The sequence below is a fragment of the Manduca sexta genome, chromosome 25 (genome assembly GCF_014839805.1).
Source record: "Manduca sexta isolate Smith_Timp_Sample1 chromosome 25, JHU_Msex_v1.0, whole genome shotgun sequence".
NCBI lineage: Eukaryota > Metazoa > Arthropoda > Insecta > Lepidoptera > Sphingidae > Manduca > Manduca sexta.
In genome coordinates, this window is record NC_051139.1 from 10,836,508 (window position 1) to 10,862,835 (window position 26,328).

Consider the following 26,328-nt stretch of genomic DNA (forward strand, 5'->3'; position numbering starts at 1 on the left):
ATCCCAACTAGAAATTTTTCGGACATATAAAGGTCATTAAAAAGGGGCACTCGGGTAGTTCAGGTCGGCCCTGGATAGCACGTTACCAGCACATTATTATAATTTTTTTTCAAAAATGGCACGTTAACAAATAAACTTTCGGCACCCCTGGCCTAGGCCAAAACGCCTAGGCGTTTTATAATCAACGTATAGTTCGCAATGCGATTCATAGGTTTACCATATTTTAAATAGGCCGGTATATAAGTATTGTAAACAACCCCATGACTTTAATATTATATACTTTTAACCGACTTCAAAAATAGGAGGAGGTTATCAATTCGACGTGTATTTTTTTCCGAAGAAAGTTTTCTGAGATAATAGTCCCGCTATATATTTCCCGAAATGTAAAATAGCCTATGTCCTTCCCAAAGTCTCAAACTATCTCAATACAATTCATCGAAATCCGTTGAGTAGATTTTGAGTTTATTCCAGTCAGGCAGGCAAACAGATGCTGAGTGGAATTTTGTTTCATAATAGATTACATATTTTTTAGATTTTTTTAACAGTATTGTTTGGTAACTTTAACCATATCCGCAGCGCACACAACGGAAGCTCTTAAATGGAATAAATGTTCAATATTTTTCATTGATTCTTCACCCCTATTGGTCATAGCGTGAAGTTAATCCTCGATAAATGAGGCTATACAACACTATAATATTTTTTCAATCCGAAGAAGTAGTTCCTGAGATTAGCGCGTTAAAAAAAAAGAAACAAAAAGTATAGATTATATACTTAGGTATTAGTATTTTTTTTAATAATCATTTATTTCCGTTGCATATTGCATGGAAGCTAGGAAATACATATTTCCTCCAGTCAAGAAGCCTACGCAATAAATTTAATCGCAAAATGTATGAAGTTATTAACGATTATAATTATGAATAACCATTTATGATCCGCACATCCACACGTATGTTTAGTTAGATTTATAATTGTATGAATTATTTCGTTTAACAGCTGTAAAGGTTTATCAATGTTTTTACTGATTACTGTTTTGTGAAGTACCTCCCGTAAAATTTTAGATATTTATTATTATATTTGTTCAAAGCGATAATACACTGTTTAAATATATACCTAGGATATTTTTCCTGGAAAACTGTACCGTGAATTTGACTCTGGGAAGTTTTGCGCTAGCAGAATCGCGAGAACCACAAAGTATATCACAAATCACACCTTAGAATAAAAACATAACATTATATATTTTGGTAACTCAATAGAACGCTATGCGCCGTCTCACTCGCTTCTCGGTAATAATTTATTCATGTAAGTAATGGGAAATTAAAAACGAAAGCGGGGCAATAAACCGAGGTCGTGGGGCATTCATTATTCAAGCCATACACACCGGGACATGCGGAGCGCGGATTTCATAGATTCCACTGAATGCGGCACAACAGACGCATCCCTGTTTATCGTTATATCTTTTTGATGTTATTTCATAATTCAAATCCGTACAGAATTGTCAGAAATAAAATGGGAGATTATTTTGTGCATTGGTGTCCGTGTTCGGTTTGCCGTAGTAACGAGCATGTTTTTATCGGAAGACGCTGACGAGCTTATCGTCATATCGTCACATAATATTTTATGTTAGGTATACACAAAACAATAACGATTCACAACCTGATTATTTTTTATTGCCCGGACTTTGGTTCAGATTTAAACGAAAATATGTTTAATAAGAATTATTGTTTGATAAATACTTCATGTTTATCAGATTCTGATACTACTAATTTGATATTCCATGCAAAAATAAACTTAATATTGCATGACTGTTATATTCAGCAGAAAACATTATTTATTCTACTCACATTAAAACATGGGTAATAGAAAGAGTTTTTCCCAAAGACAATATTAACTGTTCGAGTGAATCGAACAAACTCGAAGCACGTAATTAATGAAATGTTGCGGGGATCTGCAGCTACTCTTAATATCTTTGATCTCGAGCGCTTTCTTTTTCATTATTGATACACTTATTTCTTTATTAAGTATTGGCCGCAATATGAAAGGATAAATCTCAACATATTCTCAGGGTAATAAAACTTTATATTTAAGCATTAAATTCTTTACTAATTTGTCTTGGGACTACTTTTTTTTTGTATTCAGTCAAAATGCCATCAGCGTTTGGTCAGTGCTGTAGTAATTAAAACTAAAGAGTATTTGATATGCGAAAAGATATTATGTTTACGATTTTTCGTATACTTACATACAAATATTAGATAATAGAGGCTAGTAGTTTAATTTATAGAAAAAACATATGTAAAATTGTCGAAGTGTTGAAATACTAATTGTTTTTCGTTTATGTGGAAAAAGTATTTATACTCACAATATTATACAAATGTAATATTATGAGTATAATTAGGTCTCTCATATGTCATAGTCGGCCTGGGTAGGTACCACTGTAGTGTCTATTACTGCCGCCAAGGAGCACTGTGTAGTCACTATTGTGTTCCGATTTGAAGGACATTGTAGCCAGTGTTACTACTGGCCATAATAAGACTTAACATCTCACGTTTCAGGATGGCGAGCGCAGTGGAATACCAAACGATACTTTGTAATTCAAGGTGTTGGATGGTGTTTCTACTGTTTATGAGTGGTTGCATCGCTTACCATCAGGCGAATGGCAAGCTGGTCTCATTATTCAATGAATTAAAAAAAATAAAATTTAAGAAGCTCTTCTGCGCTGTAGTGTGTACAAGCAAGGCATTCTATTCTATTCCACTACTCTCATCACTATACTTTCAAAATGATACTAAGAATTGTAGATCGTCGCAGTTTACCCAACATAGTGTACCAAATTAGAATATATTATGTTAAGCTGCTTTGTAGCAGGATTTGGTTAAAATAAGGCGGCATTCAACGAAATAACTTAAGATTAAAGATAAACAGAATCCATGGCGGCGAAACCACAGCAGTGCACTAGTCTACTTACATAACTTAGAGGCATCTAGAGCCGACAAATGGGTTAAGTTTTTCAATTAGTTTTGTAATATTAAGGAAATTTTCAATAAGCTAATCAGAATATATTGTGTTTTCAATATTAATAACCGCTCTAAAGTCCTGAGTTTGAATCCTCGGGTAGGACAAACTGATATTGAGACTTTTAGTTTCAGAGCGGAGCCTGGAATTTGTGCTCGATATGGCGATAGGTTCGCCCCCTATCACATCATGGGTCAGTACATATTTGTCGAAAAGAGGGTTCTCTGGTAGCATCTCTGCCTACCCCTTCGGGGATAAAGACATAATGTGTGGGCATGCTTTGTTAATCATCATTGTTTAAGGGTGATTGTTTGGATTGAAAAGGATACACTTAATGTACATTGGATAATACAATATGATTACTTTGATTCGGTTTATTTAGCACTTTAACGTAATCGAATACAACCATTTATAGTTGTATACTTTTTAATAATACTGACTTCTTTGTGGATGCGGTCTTATAAAACTATGGCGATTATATTATTATGAACGTATTAAATATGAAAGATTGGCATACACTTATCACGCTCTGTTTAACTCTACGTGTTACCGTCGATACGGTTGAGATTTCTTTTGTTTGTATAAGTTCTTTTTTATATTAACTTGCTTTTATTCGTGGCTTTACCTGTGTGATAGAGTTTTTCCAAGATATCTATTATAATATTCCGGGATACAAGCCTATGTCTTACCCAGGATCTCAAGTTATGTCCATATCAAATTTCATCGAAATCTGTTTGATTAGTTATGAGTTTATCGCGTTCAAATAGAGAGATGGGGCGGGGGACTTCATTTTATAATATGTATGAATAATTAACAGCGGAACAAAAGGCTATCCATTCATATACTGATAACATAAAGTTGCCGCAATATGACTTTCACATACCTTTCAAATCAATTGTCATCCCTTCCCCTCTTTTTGTAACATTCATCCATACTTCATTTGATCTTTCTGAAGTTTTTTATCCTTCTTTATTCATATTTAACACTTTTTTGTTATGTAACGCTGAGTCATCTTAGTGAAAGTTCTATTCCGGATATATTCCTAAATACCCGTCACTTTGCGGTGTTAGTTGACTGCATGAAGGTTGTCCAAAGGATACAATTAGTATCCCCACACCATCTAGTTTATCCGTATCATTATGTAATTGGCTAGAGCAGGGATGGTGAACTTTTAATGTTTAACGTGCCATTATGAAAAAACTTTATATACATATGTATCTATATATGTATATAACATTTTTTTTAATGTGGTATAGCAATATAGTATGGCCTGTAACCTGCCACCAAGGACCGGTTTTATCTATTCAAATGCCCCTTTTTAGCTACTTTTTTTATGACCTAACTATGTTTTTGTTTGGCTCATTATTCGTGTAACTGAATTATTTTGTCACGTGCCGTCACTGGGACGCGTGCCATTGGGTCACCATCCCTGGCCTAGAGTAAACTAGGATTACTGCTACATTGGGTACATATATAAATTCTGGAGAATCAGAAAAGTTCTGGAGTGGCGACCACGAACCGGAAGACGCGGCGTAGGCAGGCCCCTTACGAGATGGACTGACGATCTGGTGAGGATCGCCGGAGTCCGATGGATGAGGGCGGCCCACAACCGTGCCCTGTGGCGCTCAATGGGGGAGGCCTATGTCCAGCAGTAGACGATTCCTGACTGAAATGATGATGATGATGATATAAATCCTTGGAAAATTAGACGTATCTTTGAATATAATAAAACCACAACAATTTTGTTCGGGATGGTAACCCAGAACTTGCGCTTCGTTAGTATGGTGCCATTAAACTACAATAGCGACGTATTATTGTTGAACAAATCTCGTGTTATGCACCATGGATAGCATCTCATAAATCATTATTACGCGCGTCTTTTGTTGATCGCAGCCTCTATTTTGTGTTAGGCGACGGTTGAATGCGAAACACATGCATGATTTTCATGAATGAGAATGTCCATTGTATTATTAGGCTATTTCTATAGTGGAAAATGTTTAATAGGAGTAATTATTGCTTAAAAGGCTGCTGAAGATTGGTGCTATATTTGTTTGTTTGGTTTGGACATTTGTTTGGAGAATCCATTATTATTACAGAAAACTAGTACTTCGTAATATTATGCGTTAAGCGCCTTTTGTTTTCTATATTTAATTTAGAAACGTAAATGTAAACAAATAAGCCAGATATTTGCCTCCACCTTTTTTCTATCTTCGAATATGTTAAATTATTTCGAAATTATATAAGTATTAATTTGTTCATGGTAATGAGTATCAAGTGTATTTGAGATAAAACAGATCGTTCCTTTTAGTTTCCTTAAAAATCTAAGATCATATAAACAATGTTGATTGAGTATAAATAAATATTGGGCCGGCGACGTGACTCGCGTATTGAAAAACGTCCGCAGTTCCAATTGACTTTCCCTGTTCGGGAGCCAAAGTTTAAAGACGTTTAAGACGGTATCGCGGTTGACCCGTTTCAAGTATTCTTTTTTCAAACTTAACGACCGGAGAAAGTGTTTGCACATGACAAGATAAAGCTTTTGTTCTATCTATGCATTTGATTCGATGAGGGCCACATTTTTTAAGACGCTTCATACTTTTTTAGTCTGTCATCGCTGTTAAAATAGATCGAAGTGAGACATTGCAAATTTTTTTAAGCATATTGTTTTCCATATATATTATAATTTGCGTATGGTGAATTTAATGGCGATCCTATTTTATAGTCTCTATTTGTTTTGAATCTGCTAATACTACTCGACATTGGCAAAATTACTGTTAAATAAACGGCAGCAGCAATAATTAAAAGAAGAACTAACAGGATTCAAAGCACAGATAAATTACCCTTCTTTCTATGACATCTAGGCAGATAAAAATTATGTGTTCATTCAGGCCATCACAACATTTATTTATTTTATTTCTTTGAATGCCGAGACAAGCTTGCCGTTAGCCTGGTGGTAAGCGATACGAACGCCTATAAACAATAGAAACATCATCCAACACCTTGAATTACAAAGTATTGTTGGTATTCCACCGCGTTCGCCATCCTCAGACATAAATGTTAAATCTCAAACATTACATTGATTGACACTTGACGAATAATTTTTTATGATTATATTATCTTACATTTTCTAATATGCGCTGCGAACGAAACACTTCACCATCCTGAATGATTAAGAAAATTAATAGTATATACTATGAATACAGATTTTGAAATTATAATATATAGGACTTAGGCTTTGCGTAGACGCTGTTAACTTGTTGCTAAGATACACTGCACTACAATGCAACAGTTGCCAAACTTGGTAAAGTTGTTGAAGTTACTGTCAATTAATTCATAGTAGTGTGTTTCCCATACAGTTGTTAAATCTCATAAATGCTAAAAAGATAAAACCCTATTTGGATGAATATGTTTAACAATCGAAATAATGGTTATGATATTATTAATAAAAATATTTGTATCATTAAAGATTATAGAGTGTAGGAAACTTTACGTTTCAATCTAATTTCAGTTTTATTAATCTCTTTAACCTTTAACTAATTGCCCTCGGTTCTGCGGAACCTCTCCTTCCTAATCTTCCTTCAAAGTCATCAAAAGGCTTACAATGTGTCCGACTGCGTGTTTTTTTATAGGCGATGGTTACTTTAATGACACTACATTTACCACGAGGTTGCCATCTCGCCGATTGCCGATCCCATGTTTATAAAATAACCATTGTTTTGTCACTTTGTCACTTATGTTAAATCTATATATATAAAACAAAGACGGGTTTGTTACATCACTTATAACTCGAGATCTGCTGAACCAATTTTCATGGTTATCGATTCGTTGGATTTGTCTCCGCCCCGAATAGCAGAATACATCTTAAAAACAATGAAAACTCAATATGTGTAATACTTAATGATTTCAATAAATGCTCATTTTTGTTTATTACATGTCAAACATTTGTTGTCCAATCCTGTCAAATACTGTAACAACTATTCGTGTGTGCGTTCAGAAATTTATTTTGTGTAAAATGTCTCGAAAGTTTAGGTACTGTTATATTTGTTTGTTTTAGACATTAATTTGTGTAAATTATTTATTAATTATTCAATTTTTTAGAAAAAAAAAACCATACGCATATTAGCTGTAAATGGTAAGAGAGGGATAGGAATAGGGTGGAGGAGAGAGGGACCATCTCGAATAGAAGTGTATAGACAAATCGAGAAAAATCTAAAATAGCTCGGAATAATACCTAAGATTTATTCTACAGGTTAACAAAAGTGTAATTGTCTTTTTATAGGTTGTCTATGATTTTTCATGATAAGCTATTGTCTATGTCTCGAAAGTTCAGGTACTGTTATTATATTTGATGATTTTATATGGTTTTGTGCGAGGGCATATTCAGTATTACTATTAATAACAATGCCACGTCCTAGAAGATCTTATGTTTCCCAGCGGAGCCGTAATGCAATTAGGCAACGGAATATCGCGAGTCAATTATCTGATGAAGAACGAGAAATTGCACGAGAAGAGCGCCGCGTTAGTATGGAGCAAAGAAGGGCCTTAATTCGTGCTTCTCAAACACAAGACCAAAGAGAGAAGATTATTCCTCTGTTCAGATGAACAGAGGAATAATCTTCGAAGTGCAAGAAGAAATGGTTCAAGTATTGATTTGAATCGAGCAGCGTTTCTATATGATTGCACCATCGACTACAGCTTGCATCGTTTAGTTTGCATTGGCCCAATGGACGTTGTTTGCCAGCATTGTGGCGCATTGAAGTTTGCTGGTGTAACGCCTGGTTTGTGCTGTCTTAGTGGTAAAGTGAAATTGCCATTATTGGTTTTTTATTCTCATTCTGTATGTATTCATCATCGTTCTTCATTCATCATAATAAAATACTTTTATATTTCTATTATTTTGTATCATTGTATTACGTTCATCAAAGCCTAAATTAGTTCAGCTAAAAGGTAACTCGACACTCATTGACTGTTAGGCGATACGAAGTTCGCCGGGTCAGCTAGTAATTTATAAAGATGTTTAGCATCGATTTATAATGATTTAAACCCTTACAGATGTTTAGCATTAATTAGTTATGTAGCTAAGCTCTGTCTGGTATTCTCATGCAACGCTTAGATATGAAGATGCTAATCAAGAGAAGCAACTGTATCCGACAATCATTAGAGAGAGTTGTGAATATTTAACAGCTTAATGGAACTCATTTTATATGACTAGTAGGTACGTAGTACATCCTATTTATATATTATGTTTGATATAGGTTAAATATTTTTTATTACAAGCTCACGTGACTGCCGCGGTGGCGTAGTTTGTATTACGGTACGATTGCAGTTCTTGGTTTCGGATTTGATCTTCAGGTCGGGTAAAGTGATATTGGGTTTTTCCACTTAATGTCAGCTCAGAGTCTGGAATTTTTGACCAATATGGCGATAGGCGCCTTCCCTTATCACATCATGGAGTAGAATACACACGGCGAAAACTATCGGTATACCATTCGCACCTTTGCTAGAATTTGCCAAACTATCATAAAATATGATAGAGTGTGTGCCTACGGGGGAAAAATTCAAAATAATGTAAAATTTAGATGTGTTTTTCGAATTTGAGTGCACATCTGTTTTTTTTTTTTAATTTCGCGGGGAAAGTACCTTATAACTACTTCCCAGCCTTCGTGGGGGACGACTGAGTGGCTATGATGGGGTCACCGTTTCTCACGACGCATCTACTAAAACCAAGAGACTAATTAAAGCATGTGTTCAACAAATTAACGTATTTAAAGATGTTAGCTACTGCGATATTCAGCATACTACTTAGTATTATTCTCACACTGAAGTTGGATAAACGAAAATAGTTAAACAGGACTATTTTGATATATTTTTTAATAAATTATTTATTTTTTAATTGTATCGAAACTTACACTTTTCATAATGATTTTTTATCTTTATGCTAATGTTCGACATTGAAATAAAATTATGTTACGGATGTTATTGCGGTTATTTATAGTATTATTTTTTCCTGACTTTTCGAAGACTGCAGCTTTCATGGTGACGGGGAGGACTTGCCCACTTCTATTTCCCAATACACATCAACGATTTGAATAACTTATTGTAAAGTGTTAAGTGTGTTTAATTTAATATAGTAATACATAGTTGATACATCACCATGAATGTGCACAACGAACTTCGTATAGGATAATCTCTCAGTTAATATTCTCTCTCTACAAGTTTGTTTCACCGTTTACTCTGGACTCCCTCAATGATGGAGCTGCCCGTCTGAATTCATAATCTTTTGTTTCCATACTAGTTATTAACTAGTTTGTGGCATAGTCGTTGTTCGCAGTATGAATGACAAAAACGTCTTTACTTATCACCAATCAAATGAAATATATTGCAATAACGACAATATTTCATATTCTATTGAATCAATTAAATATAAAATTATAGAATAATAACATAATATTTCAATATGTTTGCCTTAATAGTAATCTTATTTCTCTGTGAATATTTTTTTCTCCAAAGATAAAACCTTCGTTAACAAGCCCTCATTTTATATTATTTAACGTAAATGAGAATAAAAAGAAAAAGAAAGTGTATATTATTATACTGCTCGAAAATAAACCTAATAATCACGTTAATATAAAGCGGCTGACGTCAGATTCACGGAATTACGGAGCGAGCGCGTAAAAGTGTATTTATTTAATCGTTTTCTTTTAGCCGGTTCCCTGTCCCATTTTTAATTAATTAACTTTTCATCACTGTGTACGAATGGTCGGGGAACAATAATAGAATTAACTCTTAGCTAAAAATGAATTATCCCTTTGCATTACTTTCATTTCAGCTTGAAGAGCTCAGTAAAGCGCGTTGTATTATCTGCTTTTCAGTAACACTTTTTATTTCTTTACTGGAGTTAAAGTGTTATATTTGATTACAACACGTATTAGTTTCTGGCTACAAGATATCGTATCAGTTTGTAGCTTATTTAAGCACTTTGAACATGAACACTAACACTGTAGAACTTTAGCTTCAGTACAAGATGCTGATATTGCAGGAGAGTTAATAATTATGTAGGCGACTTGTTAATAACTAGATGAATGCATAAAGGTAACTTTTTGACTAAACGTGGATTTAATATAAGTTTTATAGTTCATAATTATAATAGACTGTATATTTGTTTTGTTTTGATATGTTCTATAATGTTATTTTTTAGGTACCTAGTAAATGAACTCATAGTGTTTATCCTGCATTTTATATTGATATAAGATAATACAAGGAATTGTCCTTGTATTATTTTAGTCAACCAAAATATACTAATAACCTAAAGATTTGACTTACTGATTATTTCCGAGTGTTTCTAAGTAGTTTAAGAAAAAGTTCTAGGGATGCTAATTGCAATACTTTCAGATAACATTCATTAACTAAACAATAAATCTATCGACTTCTTATGAACATTCAATTAGTATTCATACATCGTAAAGTAACGGATGTGAAATGTATCTTAATTAGTTCATGAGTAAATAACTAATTGCGATAAAAACCTGTTAAATAGCATCCGGTTGCAATTACTTATTGCATTTATAAGTGAAAAGTTTTGAATGTAATTACGTATTGGTAACCGACTTCAAAAAAAGGAGGAGGTTATCAATTCGACGTGAATATTTTTTTTTGTATGTTTGTTACCTCAGAACTCGGTCATTTATGAACCGATTTGGAAAATTCTTTTTTTATTCGAAAATCTATCTCTCCAGATTTGTTCCATAACTTTTTTTTCAAAATCGCTTCAGTAGTTTGATTTAAAAACTAAAAAAAACTAGAATAATTATATTGTCCAAGTGTACAAAATCGCGAATTTTGCTTTCTTATGACATTCTTAGTTATGTTTTTGCGTTGGATTTGGTTGAGTGTACTTCTCACATGCTTATACGTATAGCATAACACCTTTTCCCCGTGTCAGGGGTAGGCAGTGACGTCAATTTTCGCTGCGATAGTCGTATTGCGTGCGAAATACATTAGTTGTGTTTTGGCATTGGGTTATGGTTGAGTTTACTTCTTACATACTTAGACACACAGCATAACACCTTTTTCGGTACGGAATTATTTATATTTTTTATAATCAATCGTCTGCTATAACGCAGTCGGTTCATGAATCTAAAATTTTAGTGTTGATAATAATAAAACAACTTGTCTCTGACACAATAAGAGCAAACAGACGTAAATCAAATGATAGAAAGTAAAAAAAATAGGTAAATAAAAAAAAATACTGGATTTTCTAAAAAAAACTTCAAAGTCCAATATCTTGAAAACGGTTCGTTTTGGGATATGGTGTTTCATAGTGAAAGTAGTCAGAAATGATGGAAACTATAACCTCTTAAAGGATCTAGGTCGACTTAACCTGTAACCCTGTATATATCATCATCACACCTTTTCCCTTTATCAGGGGTAGGCAGAGGTGTAACACCACAGCGCAATAGTCGTATTGTGAGCGAAATACATATGTTGTGTTTTTGCGTTTGCTTTGGTTGAATCTACTTCTCACATATATATATATATATATATATATATATATATTAGGGGTTGCATACCGGTATCCCGGATTTCGAAAATACCGGAATACCGGACCAAATTAAGAACTTCAAAATACCGGTATTGATTTTACAAAAACCGGGATATTCGGTATTTTCGGTATTTTATAAAAATAAAATTCAGTACAAAATGTGTGTATAATTATTAATTTCTCGAGTTTTAAATCGCAAAAATTTTAGCAGCTTGCAATTTCATTCATTCGTATAGGCGTATATTCTATAAAGAGCGAGCAAAAAACATGGCTTATAGCTATATTGCTACTTTTGTTTTGTTCTAGGCATAGCGGTGTAAACTGTTAACTGTTAATTTTATTAGAACTTATTAGAAATATTTTTTGTTCTTTAAAGTCTATCCTCATTATTCAAAGACGTTATTTATCTAAGGACGGAGCATTGCTGTGATAACAAGTCTGTTTCTCAGTGCTGACGGCATGGCAGCCTTCGCAGTGCGTAGACGTAGGGCCGTTATGATTGGCTAATATTGTGATACAACTTGAATCTAGTTGGCTGTCAGATTAACAAAGCTGAACAAACAACAAGCTGTCAGATAAACAAAGCTGAGAAACATAACAGGGGGAATAGATGTAAAATATAACCTGTTTAAAAGCCTTGAGCTGCCTACAATAAACAGCCTACAGGCCTCGAGCACTTTCGAGAGAAAAGGAAGAATGGATATGGGACTGAAATGCTTAGCAAGTGATGGGTTAGGGATTTTAGGAAGAGGGATAGCAATAGATCTCCGCCACAAAGACGGAAAGATACCAGTGCTGAGAGGCGTTAATGATATGGGACATGATTGGTAGAAGTTGGTCCAGGATAGGGATTATCATGCGACGACTGATGTTGTCACAGCCAGTGGCACTGGATTTAATGGACAGGATAACTTTTCTAATTTCACCCAATGGCACAGAAGAAAAATGAAAAGTATTAATGTTAGGCCTGGATAGACCCGCTAAGAAATCCATGGTACGACGCCTAGTTTGGTGATCAATCATGGTAACAGATGTGAAATGTTTATTAATGTCATCCATACCAATAGTCGCACCGTGGAGATTTATGTTTTTAACCTTGCCAATACCCAGAGTTCCGAGAAATCTCCAGATACTGGCTGACGAGGAAGAAGAAATATTACTGAGTATGTGTCGGCGTTTAGCATTACGTACCATCTGGTTACACCGATTCCTTGCAGTCTTAAAAAGGCACCAGTTCTCCTCCGAATGATAACTTCTGTACTGGCGAAAATCCCGATCCCTTCGTCTCATCGCCATCCTAACCCCATGTGTAATCCATGGTGCAGGAGGACGTTTTAATTTTTTTTTTTAAAGTGGCATAGGTATCAAAGAGTGAAGTGACAGCGCGGTTAAAAATTGCGACTTTATCGTCAACAGAGGTGGCTGCCAATAGGTGATCCCAGTTAAAGTTAGCAGCATCTCCTTTCAGCTTATCCGCATCAATGCGACCAAAACTACGCAAGTGCAATATCTCAGAGGGGAATTTGGGAGGTTTTAGGGTGTAAGACATGTAGATGAGATCATGGTGACAGAAGCCAGGAGCGGTTAAAAACAGGGGAAGGAGCAGAGGTGAGGATAATGTCAAGCCAAGTGTCGTGACCATCCATATTATGGTGGGTGGCTTGCAGTGGTAGGACATGCAGTTTATCAGAATCAAGGAGAGTAAGGAGTTTACGAGATCGGAAAGAGTGGCTGGCAAGTAGATTAGGATTTAAATCACCCATGATGATGTGATGAGCATATTCTGATCTTATAGATTCCAGAAATGTTTCCAGACTGAAGAAGTAATCAAGAGATGGGGGACAGTAAATAACACCTAGTAAGGTTTTCACTATCTTGACCCAAACCTCAAGAAACAGAAATTTCGCATAAGCAGAATAAGAAGCAGAGGAAGATATTATAGTTTTATATTTCAGGTCGCTACGTAAATATATAGCGACTTCGCCCCCTTCTGTCAACTGGATCATTTCTAATCAAAGTGAAACCAGGGAGGGGATAAAAGGTAGAAGGAAGGTGAGGTTTGAGCCAGCTCTCAGAAATCAGAACGGCGTGAACGTTGGCTTACGAAAATAATCTCTTTTCATTCAGCCTTTAACTAATTACTAAGCTGTCATTAAAATTTGACATTTAATTACTAACTTAAATGTAAGTATATTTCCTATTTTTCAAATACCGGAAATACCGAAAATACCGGAATACCGGAATTTATTTTAGGTCAATACCGAAAATACCGGTTTTGAAAAATGGTCCGGTATTGCGACCCCTAATATATATATAGCAGCAAACCTTTTCCCCTATTCCGGGGTAGGCAGAGGTGTAACTCCTCAGCGCGATAGTCGTATTGTGAGCGAATCAAAACTACGCCATCGAGACAGTCTATTTTTTATTAACACAATAAAGCAAACTATAAAAATAATTTTAACAAAAAATTAAACCGCCAAAAACCACTCAAAACCAAAAAATAATTTCACATAACAGGTATATACTGGATACCAATTTTAGAGTCGGTGCCTAATTAAAATTGCAAGTTAAGCTAGATAAATACATTACAAATATACGAAAACAATGTGCTGCCACCGTACAAAGTCCGCAAGTCAGATCGTCGCCGAAGATGAACACACTGCTGCAGCACAGCAAATGGAAGCTATTACTAATATTTAAATTTGTAAACCGTCTAATACCCCAATGCTTCCCCTGTTACATATAGCTGGTTAAATGTGGGTGTATTACACTCCCTGCCCGAAAAAAGAGGAAAGAAAAAGGTGAAATACCATACATTTGCTTGGTATTACACCTTTGACTGTGTATATTTGTTTGTTAGTAGTAGATGCATACCTACTGCTTTTAATACATTTTAAAGAAACTTAGCTCATAGGTTCAAATCCCAAGGGCACACACCTCTGACTTTTCTAAAATCATGTGTGTATTCTTTGTGAATTTATCGTTCGCTTTAACGGTGAAGGAAAACATCGTGAGGAAACCTGCACATCTGAGAAGTTCTCTATAGGAATTCCGAAGGTGTGTGAAGTCTACCAATCCGCACTAGGCCAGCGTGGTGGACTAAGGCCTAATCCCTCTCAGTAGTAGAGGAGGCCCGTGCTCAGCAGTGGGCAAGTATAATATAATACAGGGCTGATATTATTATTTATTATTCAAACCGCTTTAACTTTTACTTCGGGTCTAAGTGTCGATATTGCAGCCCCGGCTTTGTTATGAGCATGTACAGGTAAAATAAACAATTTTATGGAAAAAAATGGGGGATAAAGACTTTAATATTCATGTAGGTTGTTATTAATGACGCATTGTTCTATAACTAGCTTATGCTCGCAACTTCACCCACTCGAAGGGTTTTCTGGAATAAAAGTCCTGTATATATTTTCCCGGGATAAGGGAGGGGCTATGTCCTTCCCAGGGTTTTAAACTATTTCCATAACAAATTTCCTCGAAATCTGTTCGGTAGTTTATGAGTTCATCGCGTTTTTCAGGCACAAATGTGGTGGGAGATTTCTTTTTATAATATGTAATAAAGAAAAATGTTTTGTAACAGTAAACGAAGAAAGCAAGATGTACTACATTTAAATTGATTAAGAAAGTATTTGTGTTATACAAACGTAATGATACAAACATGTACAGGAAATGAAAATGTAATTTCAGTCTAATTAAAGATAACTGAAGAGGAAATAGAGAAATCGTTTGGCAGCAATTTATGCAGGTGTAATGGCTACCGTCCAATACTAGAGGCGTTTAAATCATTTGCTATTAACGTCGATAAACAACTATTGGACAAAATAAAAGATATACCCCCTTACTCATAGCCGCTATTTATCTATGGACGGAGCATTACTGTAGTAACAAGTCTCTTTTTCAGCTTTGTTTATCTGACAGCTAAGTAGATTAAAGTTGTATCCCAATATTAGCCAATTACAATGGCCCTATAGCCAAAAGAGCCCATTGTGTACTACCTTATTTTCAATAATTATGGAAGTTGAGAGTTCCAAAAATTGTCGGGACCTATTTTGGAAGCATGAAGTCACCTGTTTAGATTTTTAAGATACAGTAAAAATTTAAGTAATATTTCATCGAACGTATTTTTTTTTATTTTATACCAAAATGTTTATAATTTTTAACAAAATTACGACGTTGATTATTTCAAGCAAAACAGTACATACCTACATACTAATAAAAACGAAAAACTATAAAAAACGCATGCGGAGCCGCGAGCAATATCGTGTTTATTATTCATTTCGAATAACTAGGTAGATTTAAAAATAACGCTTAACGCGGCTTTTTTTTGGGGGTAGTGCCTTAAGAATTTTATTACAAAACAAACCGCACGAGGCAACAGACAGGTATTTCTTGATATGCAATTAATTTGTAATTGAATAATTGCATGGAAGTTGTTGTAGGCCTGACGATTAAATAGTATCCGGTCGCAATTATTGCATTTGGTACAAATGTTTATAAATGGGTAGTTTCGAATGTAAATACTGTTTTGTATATTGCATCATGCTCAAGTACTGTGATGACGATTGGAATATTAATTTAATTTTTTGAAAAATGGATCGTGTGCATTTTACTATAAACGATAAACCGTATAGCGGTCAGTGATTTGATTATTTTGCTATTTATCCGTAGTGTTATTTCAAAATTTACATTCATTAAGGAGACAAAACGTATATTTCAAATAAAATCAGTGATAATAATAATGAGTGGATTTCAAGAAAAACTTCAAAATGTTTTCATCATAAAACGCAAATCTGAATATTGGTTATATTTTTGTCTTCTTGAATCATCAAAATTAAAAATAATAGTGACGAAAAATTTGGATTACTTTTTACGAAATCAAACGTGAAGCTAATAATAGATATTTCCAGTGGGCGGTGAGTTCCCAGTGCATACGACTTTGAACGAGTTCATACGGCGCCATGCGGAGCAGCGCGGCACCAAGTACATGTGCCTTGAGGGTGGCTGCGGCGCCTGCATCGTCAACGTGCAGGCAGCGCGGCCCAACACAAGGGAAGTAGTCACATTCTCTGTCAACTCTGTAAGTGTTTTGTATTGTAGTTAAATATATTCTGTATCATCTAACAAAATTATAAATCGAAATCAATTTTGTACTACAGTGTTTCGTTACTGTATTTTTCAATATTTTTAATCTGATTTAGGCATAATATTGTTTTCATGTCACTGGTTCATTTTAGTGATAAAATATAGGATTACACTATTTACTATGGATGCCTAATAGATTATTAGAGCACGGGAAACGCGTGAGCAGAAAAATAAATCTATTTAAAATGTTGACAATTTTCATTCCCGTGTAAAAGAGACGTTTGCGTTACATCTTGCTCATTACCTCTTGATATTTTAGCAGAAAGTTCCTTAAAGTCATTACGAGAGAGGGGGATGCTCTTATTACGACTTCACGCAATAAGATGTTTTTTTTACAGTGCCTTGTTTTAATAATGTCGTGCGATGGCTGGGATATTACCACCGTGGAGGGCATCGGCAACAGGAAAAAAGGTTACAATATTATTCAAAAGCGCCTTAACCATTATTTCGGGTCTCAGTGTGGATATTGCAGTCCCGGCTTTGTTATGAGCATGTACAGGTAAAATAGACAATTTTATGGAAAAAAATGTGGGACAGAGACATTTATTCAGCTCTTGTAAGATTTAATTTATATAAAAATTTAGAAACTTTAATATTTATTTAGGTGGTTACGAATTGAGGATTTGTTATAAATGAAATGAAATGAAATTTTATTTCATGTACATGTTTATATCATTACTACTATAATGATATAAACATGTACATGAAATAAAATTTAATTTCAGCCTAATTAAAGATAAGGGCCATTTAACTGAAGAGGAAATAGAGAAATCGTTTGGCAGTAATTTATGCAGGTGTACTGGCTACCGTCCAATACTGGAGGCGTTTAAATCATTTGCTATTAACGCCGACAAACAAGTATTGGACAAAATAAAAGATATAGAAGATATCACCGAGCAAACGTGTCCAAGGTCAGGCAAGAAATGTGGCGAATCATGCGACAACTATGAAGATTGGTGCTTACTAGGGGCCAAAAAATCTAGTGATTCTATGTTGCCGAAGAAAATACATTTAGCTGACGGGAGGTTATGGTATGCTGTCAAAGATATACCGTCCATATTTTCAACTTTGGATGACAATGGCTACGATTCTTATATGATAGTCGCTGGTAATACTGGACGAGGTAATTCATTTTAACATATTTTCACAATTACCGTCATCTGTTGCGTAATGTGTGTTAACTATCATTTACAATAACGTTGCAGGCGTTCGTCCAATAAAGTTCTTCCCTAAAATATTAATTGATGTAAGCAACGTTACAGAACTTACTGCTCATTATTTAGACGTGAATCTTGTGCTCGGAGGTAACATTACGTTGACTGAAACAATGAATCTCTTTCACGAGTTATCTAAAACAAACGACGATTTCTGGTATTTGAAAATATTGCACAGGCACATGGAACGCGTCGCTCATATACCAGTTCGGAATGTGAGTTTTACCGTCGTACATTATATATCTTTTATGGTTATTACAACAAGACTTATTTCAGTAATAAGTTGAATATTGACATCTACGTTAAAGTTTTCTACATAAATTATTTATCATATAAGGCAAATAGAGATCAATATGTTAATTATTTTTAATGTTAATTGTGTGTTATTCCAGATTGGCACTTTGGCTGGCAATTTGGCGGTAAAAAATAGACACCCAGATTTTCAATCGGATATATTCCTCTTATTCGATTGCATTGGAGCGACCGTTACCTTGGGTAACGCAAAATATAATGAGATGTTTTTTTATACGTATTTATATATATTATGCAAATATTTAAATTGAGGTTCAAATTTCAGTTGACCGCCAACAAAATTATACAGAAATGACACTCACAAACTTTTTGTCGACCGACTTAACAGGAAAACTTATAAAGCAAATTAAATTACCGCCACTGTCAAGAAACTATGAAATGGTTACATATAAGGTTTAAAGTATAATATGTATAAATTTATTCGACGAAGTTTTTGCGTGCGAGGTTTATATTGCAAAATTTCCCAAATATTTATTTAAGTCTATAAGTAACACTTGGTCAACATTTATTCGCCCAGTTTTTTAAAAATGGTCATTTGGCCAGTTGAAATTAATAAAAAGGGAGCATAAATATTGTTTTTTAACTGCTTATTTTAACATTTCAAGGATAAAAAGCTATAGCAAAATGCGTAAAATAATAATTTTTGTTTTCTCCACTCTTTATGTATTGTATGTTATTTTCAAAATATTAATTTTAGATAACACCGAGAGAACAGAACGCTCATGCTGAAGTGAACGCAGCGTTTTTATTTAAATTTGATCCTCACACTCACCGCGTGGTAGAAGCGTCTATAGTGTACGGAGGGATTAATCCATCATTTTCTCATGCCTACGAAACTGAGAAGCATTTAGTGGGCCAGTTTATTTTTACAAACGAAGTGGTACAAAGCGCTTTAAGCTGCTTAGACTCTGAAATTCATCCTGATATTAATCCACCGGACCCTTCACCATCGTTTAGAAAAAAACTAGCATTGAGTCTTTTTTATAAGGTTTGTTTAATTTATACTGCAAACATATTGTAGTTATAATGTGTTAATATATATCTATAAATATTTTTATAGTGTATGATTAAATTATGTCCTCGGGAAATTTTAAATCCTCTGTATGAATCTGGTGCCACAACTCCTTCCGAAGACAGACCACCAGTAAGTCGAAGTTATCAAGAATATGACACAGATCCTAAACAATATCCCATTACACAACCAATGCTGAAAAAAGAAGGGATGATACAATGCGCTGGTGAGGCTGAATATAGCGATGACACCCCCAGTATCAAAGACGAAGTTTTTGCTGCACTTGTACTTTCTACCATAGCCAAAGGAGATATTGAATCAATAGATGGCTCTGAAGCTTTAGTAAGTTATACCACCATTTCATTTATGTCATAATATACGTGTTTCATAATTACATTACATAATGTTATATTCTTTTATGACATTTATTTTCTAGAAACTCGACGGGGTTATTGCAATGTATACTTCAGCAGATATTCCAGGGGTTAATAGTATAGTTCGTAGTGATTTTAGATTATTTTATGAAAACGAGGAGTTTTTAGCCAGTGAAAAGATTCGGTTTTATAATCAACCTGTGGCTATTATAGTTGCTACCACTCAAATGTTGGCTGATCAAGCGACGTATTTGGTGAAGGTCAATTATAAGAATGTTTCGAAGAAACCTCTGATTTTTACAATAGAAGATGCTATAAAAGCACCGAAAGAGGAAAAAAGATTAGTTCCTTATGAAGGTATTATGCCTACAAATAGAGGAGCTAATGTATTCAAAGTAATCGAAGGAAAATTCATCAGCCCTCGACAATATCACCACATGATGGAACTCCATAATACATTAACTATTCCAGTGGATGATAGATTAGAAGTCATATCATCTACGCAGTATATGGACATGACTCAAGCTTCTATCGCTCAGCTACTGAATAAACCAGAACATTCGTAAGTATTGTGTAATCGAAATTCGACAAAGATGATTGTATACAATGCTTAAACATTTTTATTTTTAGGATCATAATTAAAACAAGAAGATGCGGCGGGGCTTTTGGTTCTAAAATTGGTAGACATAGTTTTACTTCATGTGCTACAGCGCTTGTAGCATTGAAGCTCAATAAACCCTGTCGTTTGTCCATGCATTTAAGAGATATAATGCGTGCTATAGGAAAGAGACCTAATACCAGATTAGACTATAAGGTTGGTAGGCTATTCGATGCCTTTTCTTTTTTTATATCCCTTTGGTTAGTGTTTATTTTTGTCTGTTCGATTAAGTTTAAAATGTAAAAATTATAATTACAGGTTGAAGTTGACGAAAGAGGTGAAATTCAGTACATGGATGCTGTGTTTTATGTGAATGATGGTTTTTCTTCTAATGAAAACGAAAATCTTTATGCAACTAGTTCTTTGAAAAATTGTTACGACTCTAGTCGGTGGAAAGTAGATTCTTTTGGAGTCATAACTGATGCGCCATCGAATTGTTTTATGAGAGCTCCAGGTGACAAATGTCGTTAATTTATAAATACGCAATGGATATAAAAAAAAATAACTTGGGTTCATTTTTTTATAGGTGGTTATGAAGGCATTTCGGGTATAGAACATATCATGGAACACATTGCTTCTGAAATAAATAGAGATCCAATATCAGTTCGTATAGCTAATTATCGTCGAGAAGATAATGATTTACCCGTTTTGGTTCCTGTCTTTTTGGATAGAGTAAATTATAGAACTAGAGAGGAAAAAATAAAACAATTTAACGAAAAGAACCGGTGGAAAAAGAGGGCTATAAAATTTACAAACATGGCATTTCCGTCGGCTTATCTCGGTAATTACGGAGCTTTGGTGTCTGTTTATCACGGGGATGGAAGTGTTGCTATAAATATCGGTGGTATTGAAATAGGCCAAGGAGTTTATACGAGAATGGCTCAAGTAGCGGCCAATGAATTCAGGATTCCTGTTGAAAAAGTAGCTGTATTGCCGAGTTACAATTTTGCAACACCAAACAATTTTGCCACGGGATCTAGTATAACATCATCGTGTAGTGCCTATGCAGTAATAAGGTCATGTGATCAGATTAACGAAAGGTTAGCACCTATTCGCGCTGCTATGCCAACAGCTACTTGGGAGGAAATAGTGTATGAAGCCGACCTTCGGGGTATATTATTGCAAGCAAATTATATGACAAGCGAGTACGATCCTCGCATGATCAACTATACGATCTTTGGCGTGTCCATAATTGAAGTTGAAATAGACGTATTGAGTGGTAGAAAATGGATAGTTCGCGCTGATATTTTAGAGGATGCTGGTCGGAGTATAAACCCAGCACTAGATATGGGGCAGGTATGTTACATTTATATTCTTCTCATTAATATTTGGTATGCAACCCCTGCAATATAAAATCCCATTTACAGTTTTTCGTTATTATTTTATTTGTTTATGTAGGATTTGTAACTAATTTGCAGGTCGAAGGTGCATATGTACAGGGGTTGTCGGCGTGGATGATTGAGGACACAATATATGATGAACATATTGGAGAAATATTGACAGATCGCACGTGGAACTACAAAATTGCGGGAGCATTAGATATACCAAACGATTTTAGAGTATATTTACGCCGTAGAACTGTAAATCCTGTTGGAATTCTAGGATCAAAAGGTCAAATAATTTATATAAATAAAAAAGTGATAAAAATGTTGATGATTGAATGAATAATTATAATTGTTTTAGCTGTCGGAGAGCCACCTATATGCATGGCGCATGTAGTTGTTGATGCATTACGAGATGCAGTACAGGCTTCCAGACATGATAGCAGATACAACACAAAAGGATTCCTTGACATACGTAAGTCAAAATAAAGCACACATTTGTAATTGATGAGTTTAGCTAATTTAGGTATCCTAGTTGTATGGTATTTAAGTTTGAAGTTGAGCCTCCTGGACTCTAGAATACTTTAGCAGCTAAAAATTATATTAAGTAATCATATTAATTTTAAGGATATTTATTTGTCTTAAATATTTCTTCTATTATTTGCTTGTAACAGATTTTAAAAAGTAGTGCGATGCCAGCGCTATCTATTCAAAGATCAGATTAAAAATGGGCGCAAACAGCGACGATATAACCACTAGACTTCTAATATTCAATGTTTCCCTTCAAATTCATTCTGTCGACTGCCTGGGGTATGAGGAAACAGGATACTGCATAACGATTTGTCCTGCCATTATGTTGTTGCATTATGTGACCATAGAAACTAAGGGTTGAGCAAGTTAAATTAAAAAACGTTTTTTTTATCGATATTCCATTTTTCGATTAATTTTTATTTATTAAACATTTTTATACACAAAATTGTCATAAAAGGCCCGAAAAATAATTGTGTAAAGCACAAAAGAAACAAGTAATATGTCACGGCTATATCATCGCTGAGCATAAGTTATCGAGATAAAAAGTAGTCAATGTGTTAATGCAGGACGTATTAATACCAGGGCGCAAAATTCCATCCAAATCTATTCAGTTGTTACAGCCTTTACTTCTAAGGAACATCATTTTCACAAACTTTCTAGTAAGATCAGATTCGTTCTTTATTTGTGATTATAATGCCTTGTGCAGATGTTCCAGTTACCAACAAGAGCGTTATGGAAGCAGCCAACGTAAAAATAAAGGAGTATTTACTGCACTAATCTTAGCCGTGATACCATTTGTGAAACACGAAATGTAAGGATAATTACAACAGACATCATTTTGATTTAAATAAATAAATTACAGGTCAAATTAGCAGCGTCTATAATAAATTATTTCAAAGAAAGCACTTATACGTATATGAATAACGTATAAGTAAGTAAGGTAGACAGATTGTACTTCGATATTATATTATGAGTTTATTAGTATTTCTTTTTGTAATCTAAACCTAGCTGAGAAAATGTAGTAACAAGTATTTAGACCCTATATTATATTCGTTCTGTATCTTGAGATTTATATGTAATTTTCATTTACGAGTGTATACGTTTCTGTCTAGTTTTAACAATATACACATAAGGAATGATTTTTAAGAGGCTGATGGGCTATTAACGTAAATTGATATAAGGTTTTCATTTAATAAACGTTGCATATTAATATTTCCTTAATTTGATTTCTTTCATTTCATATATTATAAACGGCATGTTAATCGTGCTAGGAAGAATATTCGAATCATACCTTGTTTCAAGAATATTGGTGAATATATGCTAACAATATGTACGAAGTGCAAGTGGCACTAATTCTTATACATCTCTGTTTATAACAATAGAGGATAGTCTGTCAAACTTACTTCGAAAATTCTTATAATGTATTGTGAAATGGGTCTTTTTTGTTGTGTTGTGAACAGCGCAAATAATAGTCTGTGTGTATTCTACGTCTTTCATACAACCTTATTTTAAAAGCAAGTTAAATAAATTACATTTAAATAAATATACTACTAATACTAAATATTATCTGTATTATTTCATTGTTCATGGGTCGGAGGTTACCATGGTCTGTAAAACCCCATGACACAATAGGGGACCGGACAAATTTTCAGAAGGTGTTTTAAATTGATCATTGTGGATATAAATAGCCAAGAAAAATAGTATTTTGCACAAATAAAGCTTAAAAAGTACATAAAACCATGCCTAAATGTTAAATAGCTATAATTCCCGCGCAAACGCTACATTATGTCATTTCGTCTCGTGTGACGTCATACGTGGATAAAGCAACCTGACAAGTCTTGTCATTTCAACAGTGATTCAATAATGCCAGATTAGGGTTATTTACCCTAGATTTAGGGTAAAACTGAATCAGCAGGGTATTTTTTTATGGTAATTTTCGGGGTAATTATACGAGTTAAGGTATTAGCTATTGTTTCACGGTATTGTAATAAATATTGAGCTTAGAGAAAGATGTTTCCTGCAAAAATTGTAGGCCATGAAACAATTATAATTTTTTATTCAATACAATTTTCGTGTACAGCTAGTTGTTTGTAATAAAATGAGATAATTAAATTAATAATTATTGAAGTGGAAGTGAAGAAAGAAGTGGCGTCTGCATAGATAAGGATATAGAAAAAAAAAGTACTGAATTATTTATGATTGGTTTAAGGGTAAAATTTTAAATTCCAAATAAGCCTGGGGTAAAGAAAAATTATGATCTGGCAACACTGCATAGACCGAGTTAATGTCAGGCAATCTCAGGTTATTGTGTAACAACCAGAATTCTATATAAATAAATATTCTATTCCATATCATGTGGCAGCTAAAACATAAATAAATACATCTCATAACCATAACCTCCCTGGGTGTACAAATGATTTAATTAATTGAAATATTCATCGATTTATTTTAAACCGAAACACTATTTTTATTTACTTACATCAAAGTGATCCTCACAGAACTAAATCGGTGAGTCTGCAGACATTCCGTCGTAGGTTCGTCTTGCTAACTGCAACCACTTTATTCGTATATCTGTTTTTCGTGGTACATCAATAAATAATTTGTTTGGTAAAGATATAGAAGTATTATTACATTCAGGTACGACGCACCAACGATATTTTTTGCGGTCCATTATGATTAACGATCAAACAATCTGTGAACGTTTAGCTGGAAGATGGTAACAACGTCCCGTATAAATTAATATTAATTATTAAAGCAGTTCTGTGTCAAAAAACACATTAAAAGCATTAAAATAACACAACGCGGTATGACATCCAGATGACGTCTGTTTGTTTACATTTTACCCACGTGTGACGTCATGCGCCGTGATTGGTGTTTCATTTGCCGTAAGGAATAGACTAAAAATATTATAATTATTGTATTTTATTTATTGATTTAAAAATACAAATCACAACTCTTTTACAAAAACAAATATGAGATAATATTTTTAATATTACAAACTTTACTTTAAACTGAATTTCAGATTTTTTGGTAATACCTGTCGGTCCCCTATTAGTAGTGAATATTTTATTGAAAGCGAAAATCAAAATATGCGCAAGCATATATTCTGGTTATAAATCCTGAATTATACTCCAGTGACAACACAAGGATCTTTGATCTATAATAAATAAATGTTAATTGAAGTACTGTTGGTATCGTAAAATAGTAAATGATGTGTGCATTATCACTTTTAGTTACGAAAGTATATACGTTTAAATTTATTTTATAGAGTGTTTATATGTTGATGTTTGATAAATGATGTAGACTTATAATAAATAAGATTTGCCAATATTTTGTTGTTTTTCAACTTTATTAATGTTATGGTAAACCTTATTTATTGCCTTTAATCACAGTTTGAGGTTGGAAACTGATTTTTGTTTTATACTTTCAAAATTGGTTATTATAATAATATTTTCGCTCTTTTTAAAATCTAAAGCCAACGATTCTAACGATAAACGATTCCCAAAGTGGTCCAGGTGGACCTCCAAGGGCTAGCGGGAGATTTGACGGTGATCTACATTAATGTGGTCAAAAATGGTGGTCCACAATTCATAAGCGGAGGTCCGCGAAAATTTATCTAATTGATAGTAAAAAAAAAGTTCCACCGGAATCAGTAAAATTTTAAAAGGGATCTACGAGTAAAAAAATGTTTGGGAATCTCTTATTTAACGTATAATGCTAGGGTTAAATTAACGTGTTATGATTTTTTAAACGGTATACTTACTTCAATCTCAATGTTGCCCCAGACAAAGAAATCTACAGATAATGAACTAGAAACAAATGTTAGAGCAGAACGTTTATGTAAAGAGTTTAATTTTATCAAACGCTATTTATGTTTGTAACCTAGAGAAGTATTCTATTTGTCGGCCATAAATCCATTGGTTGTACACTGGTTTATTTGATTACGTGAGCGGCGGTGGCGCCGGGCAAGCCATAACTGGCTTTATTGCTTTACTTAAATGACTGCCGGCCTCGGTCTGAAGGGCCAATGGTCACTATGATTTTCGTGCCCATAAAAAATTATTTGTGTTAGGTATTTAAAACTCTTTTAACTTACAATACGGCAATGATTACTTATGTTTACGCGAATGTTAGACATTGAAATTAATCGATCACTACATTTAAAATCAAATAATCCGAAAAATAGTTTAATTATAATTACAATAC

At 34.1% G+C, this 26,328-nt stretch overlaps 3 protein-coding genes across 3 annotated transcripts; all 3 read left to right on the plus strand.

Annotated features, from left to right (window-relative positions):
- The first annotated feature begins 16,147 nt into the window (after positions 1-16,147).
- Positions 16,148-19,277, plus strand: LOC115445461 (indole-3-acetaldehyde oxidase). Its single transcript, XM_030171744.2, has 8 exons — positions 16,148-16,190; positions 16,465-16,634; positions 17,038-17,198; positions 17,425-17,822; positions 17,905-18,128; positions 18,306-18,408; positions 18,491-18,618; positions 18,923-19,277. Exons 1-8 carry the CDS (start codon positions 16,148-16,150, stop codon positions 19,244-19,246), a joined length of 1,551 nt encoding a protein of 516 aa, XP_030027604.2. The 3' UTR covers positions 19,247-19,277.
- Positions 19,278-19,282: 5 nt separating this feature from the next.
- LOC119190572 (aldehyde oxidase 2-like) lies at positions 19,283-20,532 on the plus strand. The gene is made up of 4 exons (XM_037442777.1): positions 19,283-19,579; positions 19,674-20,173; positions 20,242-20,429; positions 20,528-20,532. Exons 1-4 carry the CDS (start codon positions 19,289-19,291, stop codon positions 20,530-20,532), a joined length of 984 nt encoding a protein of 327 aa, XP_037298674.1. The 5' UTR covers positions 19,283-19,288.
- A 36-nt stretch (positions 20,533-20,568) lies between these two features.
- LOC119190526 (xanthine dehydrogenase-like) lies at positions 20,569-23,152 on the plus strand. The gene is made up of 5 exons (XM_037442598.1): positions 20,569-20,723; positions 20,796-21,565; positions 21,688-21,880; positions 21,953-22,066; positions 22,829-23,152. Exons 1-5 carry the CDS (start codon positions 20,711-20,713, stop codon positions 22,897-22,899), a joined length of 1,161 nt encoding a protein of 386 aa, XP_037298495.1. The 5' UTR covers positions 20,569-20,710; the 3' UTR covers positions 22,900-23,152.
- Positions 23,153-26,328: the final 3,176 nt, after the last annotated feature.

Excerpts from the sequence above, each read along its gene's own strand:
- LOC115445461 (XM_030171744.2), top strand. The coding sequence starts at position 16,148 with ATGGATCGTGTGCATTTTACTATAAACGATAAACCGTATAGCG. Across the intron at positions 16,635-17,037 it reads TCACATTCTCTGTCAACTCT|TGCCTTGTTTTAATAATGTC; the intron begins GTAAGTGTTTTG and ends TTTTTTTTACAG. Across the intron at positions 18,619-18,922 it reads ATGAAATGGTTACATATAAG|ATAACACCGAGAGAACAGAA; the intron begins GTTTAAAGTATA and ends TATTAATTTTAG.
- LOC119190572 (XM_037442777.1), top strand. The coding sequence starts at position 19,289 with ATGATTAAATTATGTCCTCGGGAAATTTTAAATCCTCTGTATGAATCT. Across the intron at positions 19,580-19,673 it reads TAGATGGCTCTGAAGCTTTA|AAACTCGACGGGGTTATTGC; the intron begins GTAAGTTATACC and ends TTTATTTTCTAG. Across the intron at positions 20,174-20,241 it reads CTGAATAAACCAGAACATTC|GATCATAATTAAAACAAGAA; the intron begins GTAAGTATTGTG and ends TTTTATTTTTAG.
- LOC119190526 (XM_037442598.1), top strand. Across the intron at positions 21,566-21,687 it reads CAGCACTAGATATGGGGCAG|GTCGAAGGTGCATATGTACA; the intron begins GTATGTTACATT and ends ACTAATTTGCAG. Across the intron at positions 21,881-21,952 it reads TGGAATTCTAGGATCAAAAG|CTGTCGGAGAGCCACCTATA; the intron begins GTCAAATAATTT and ends TAATTGTTTTAG.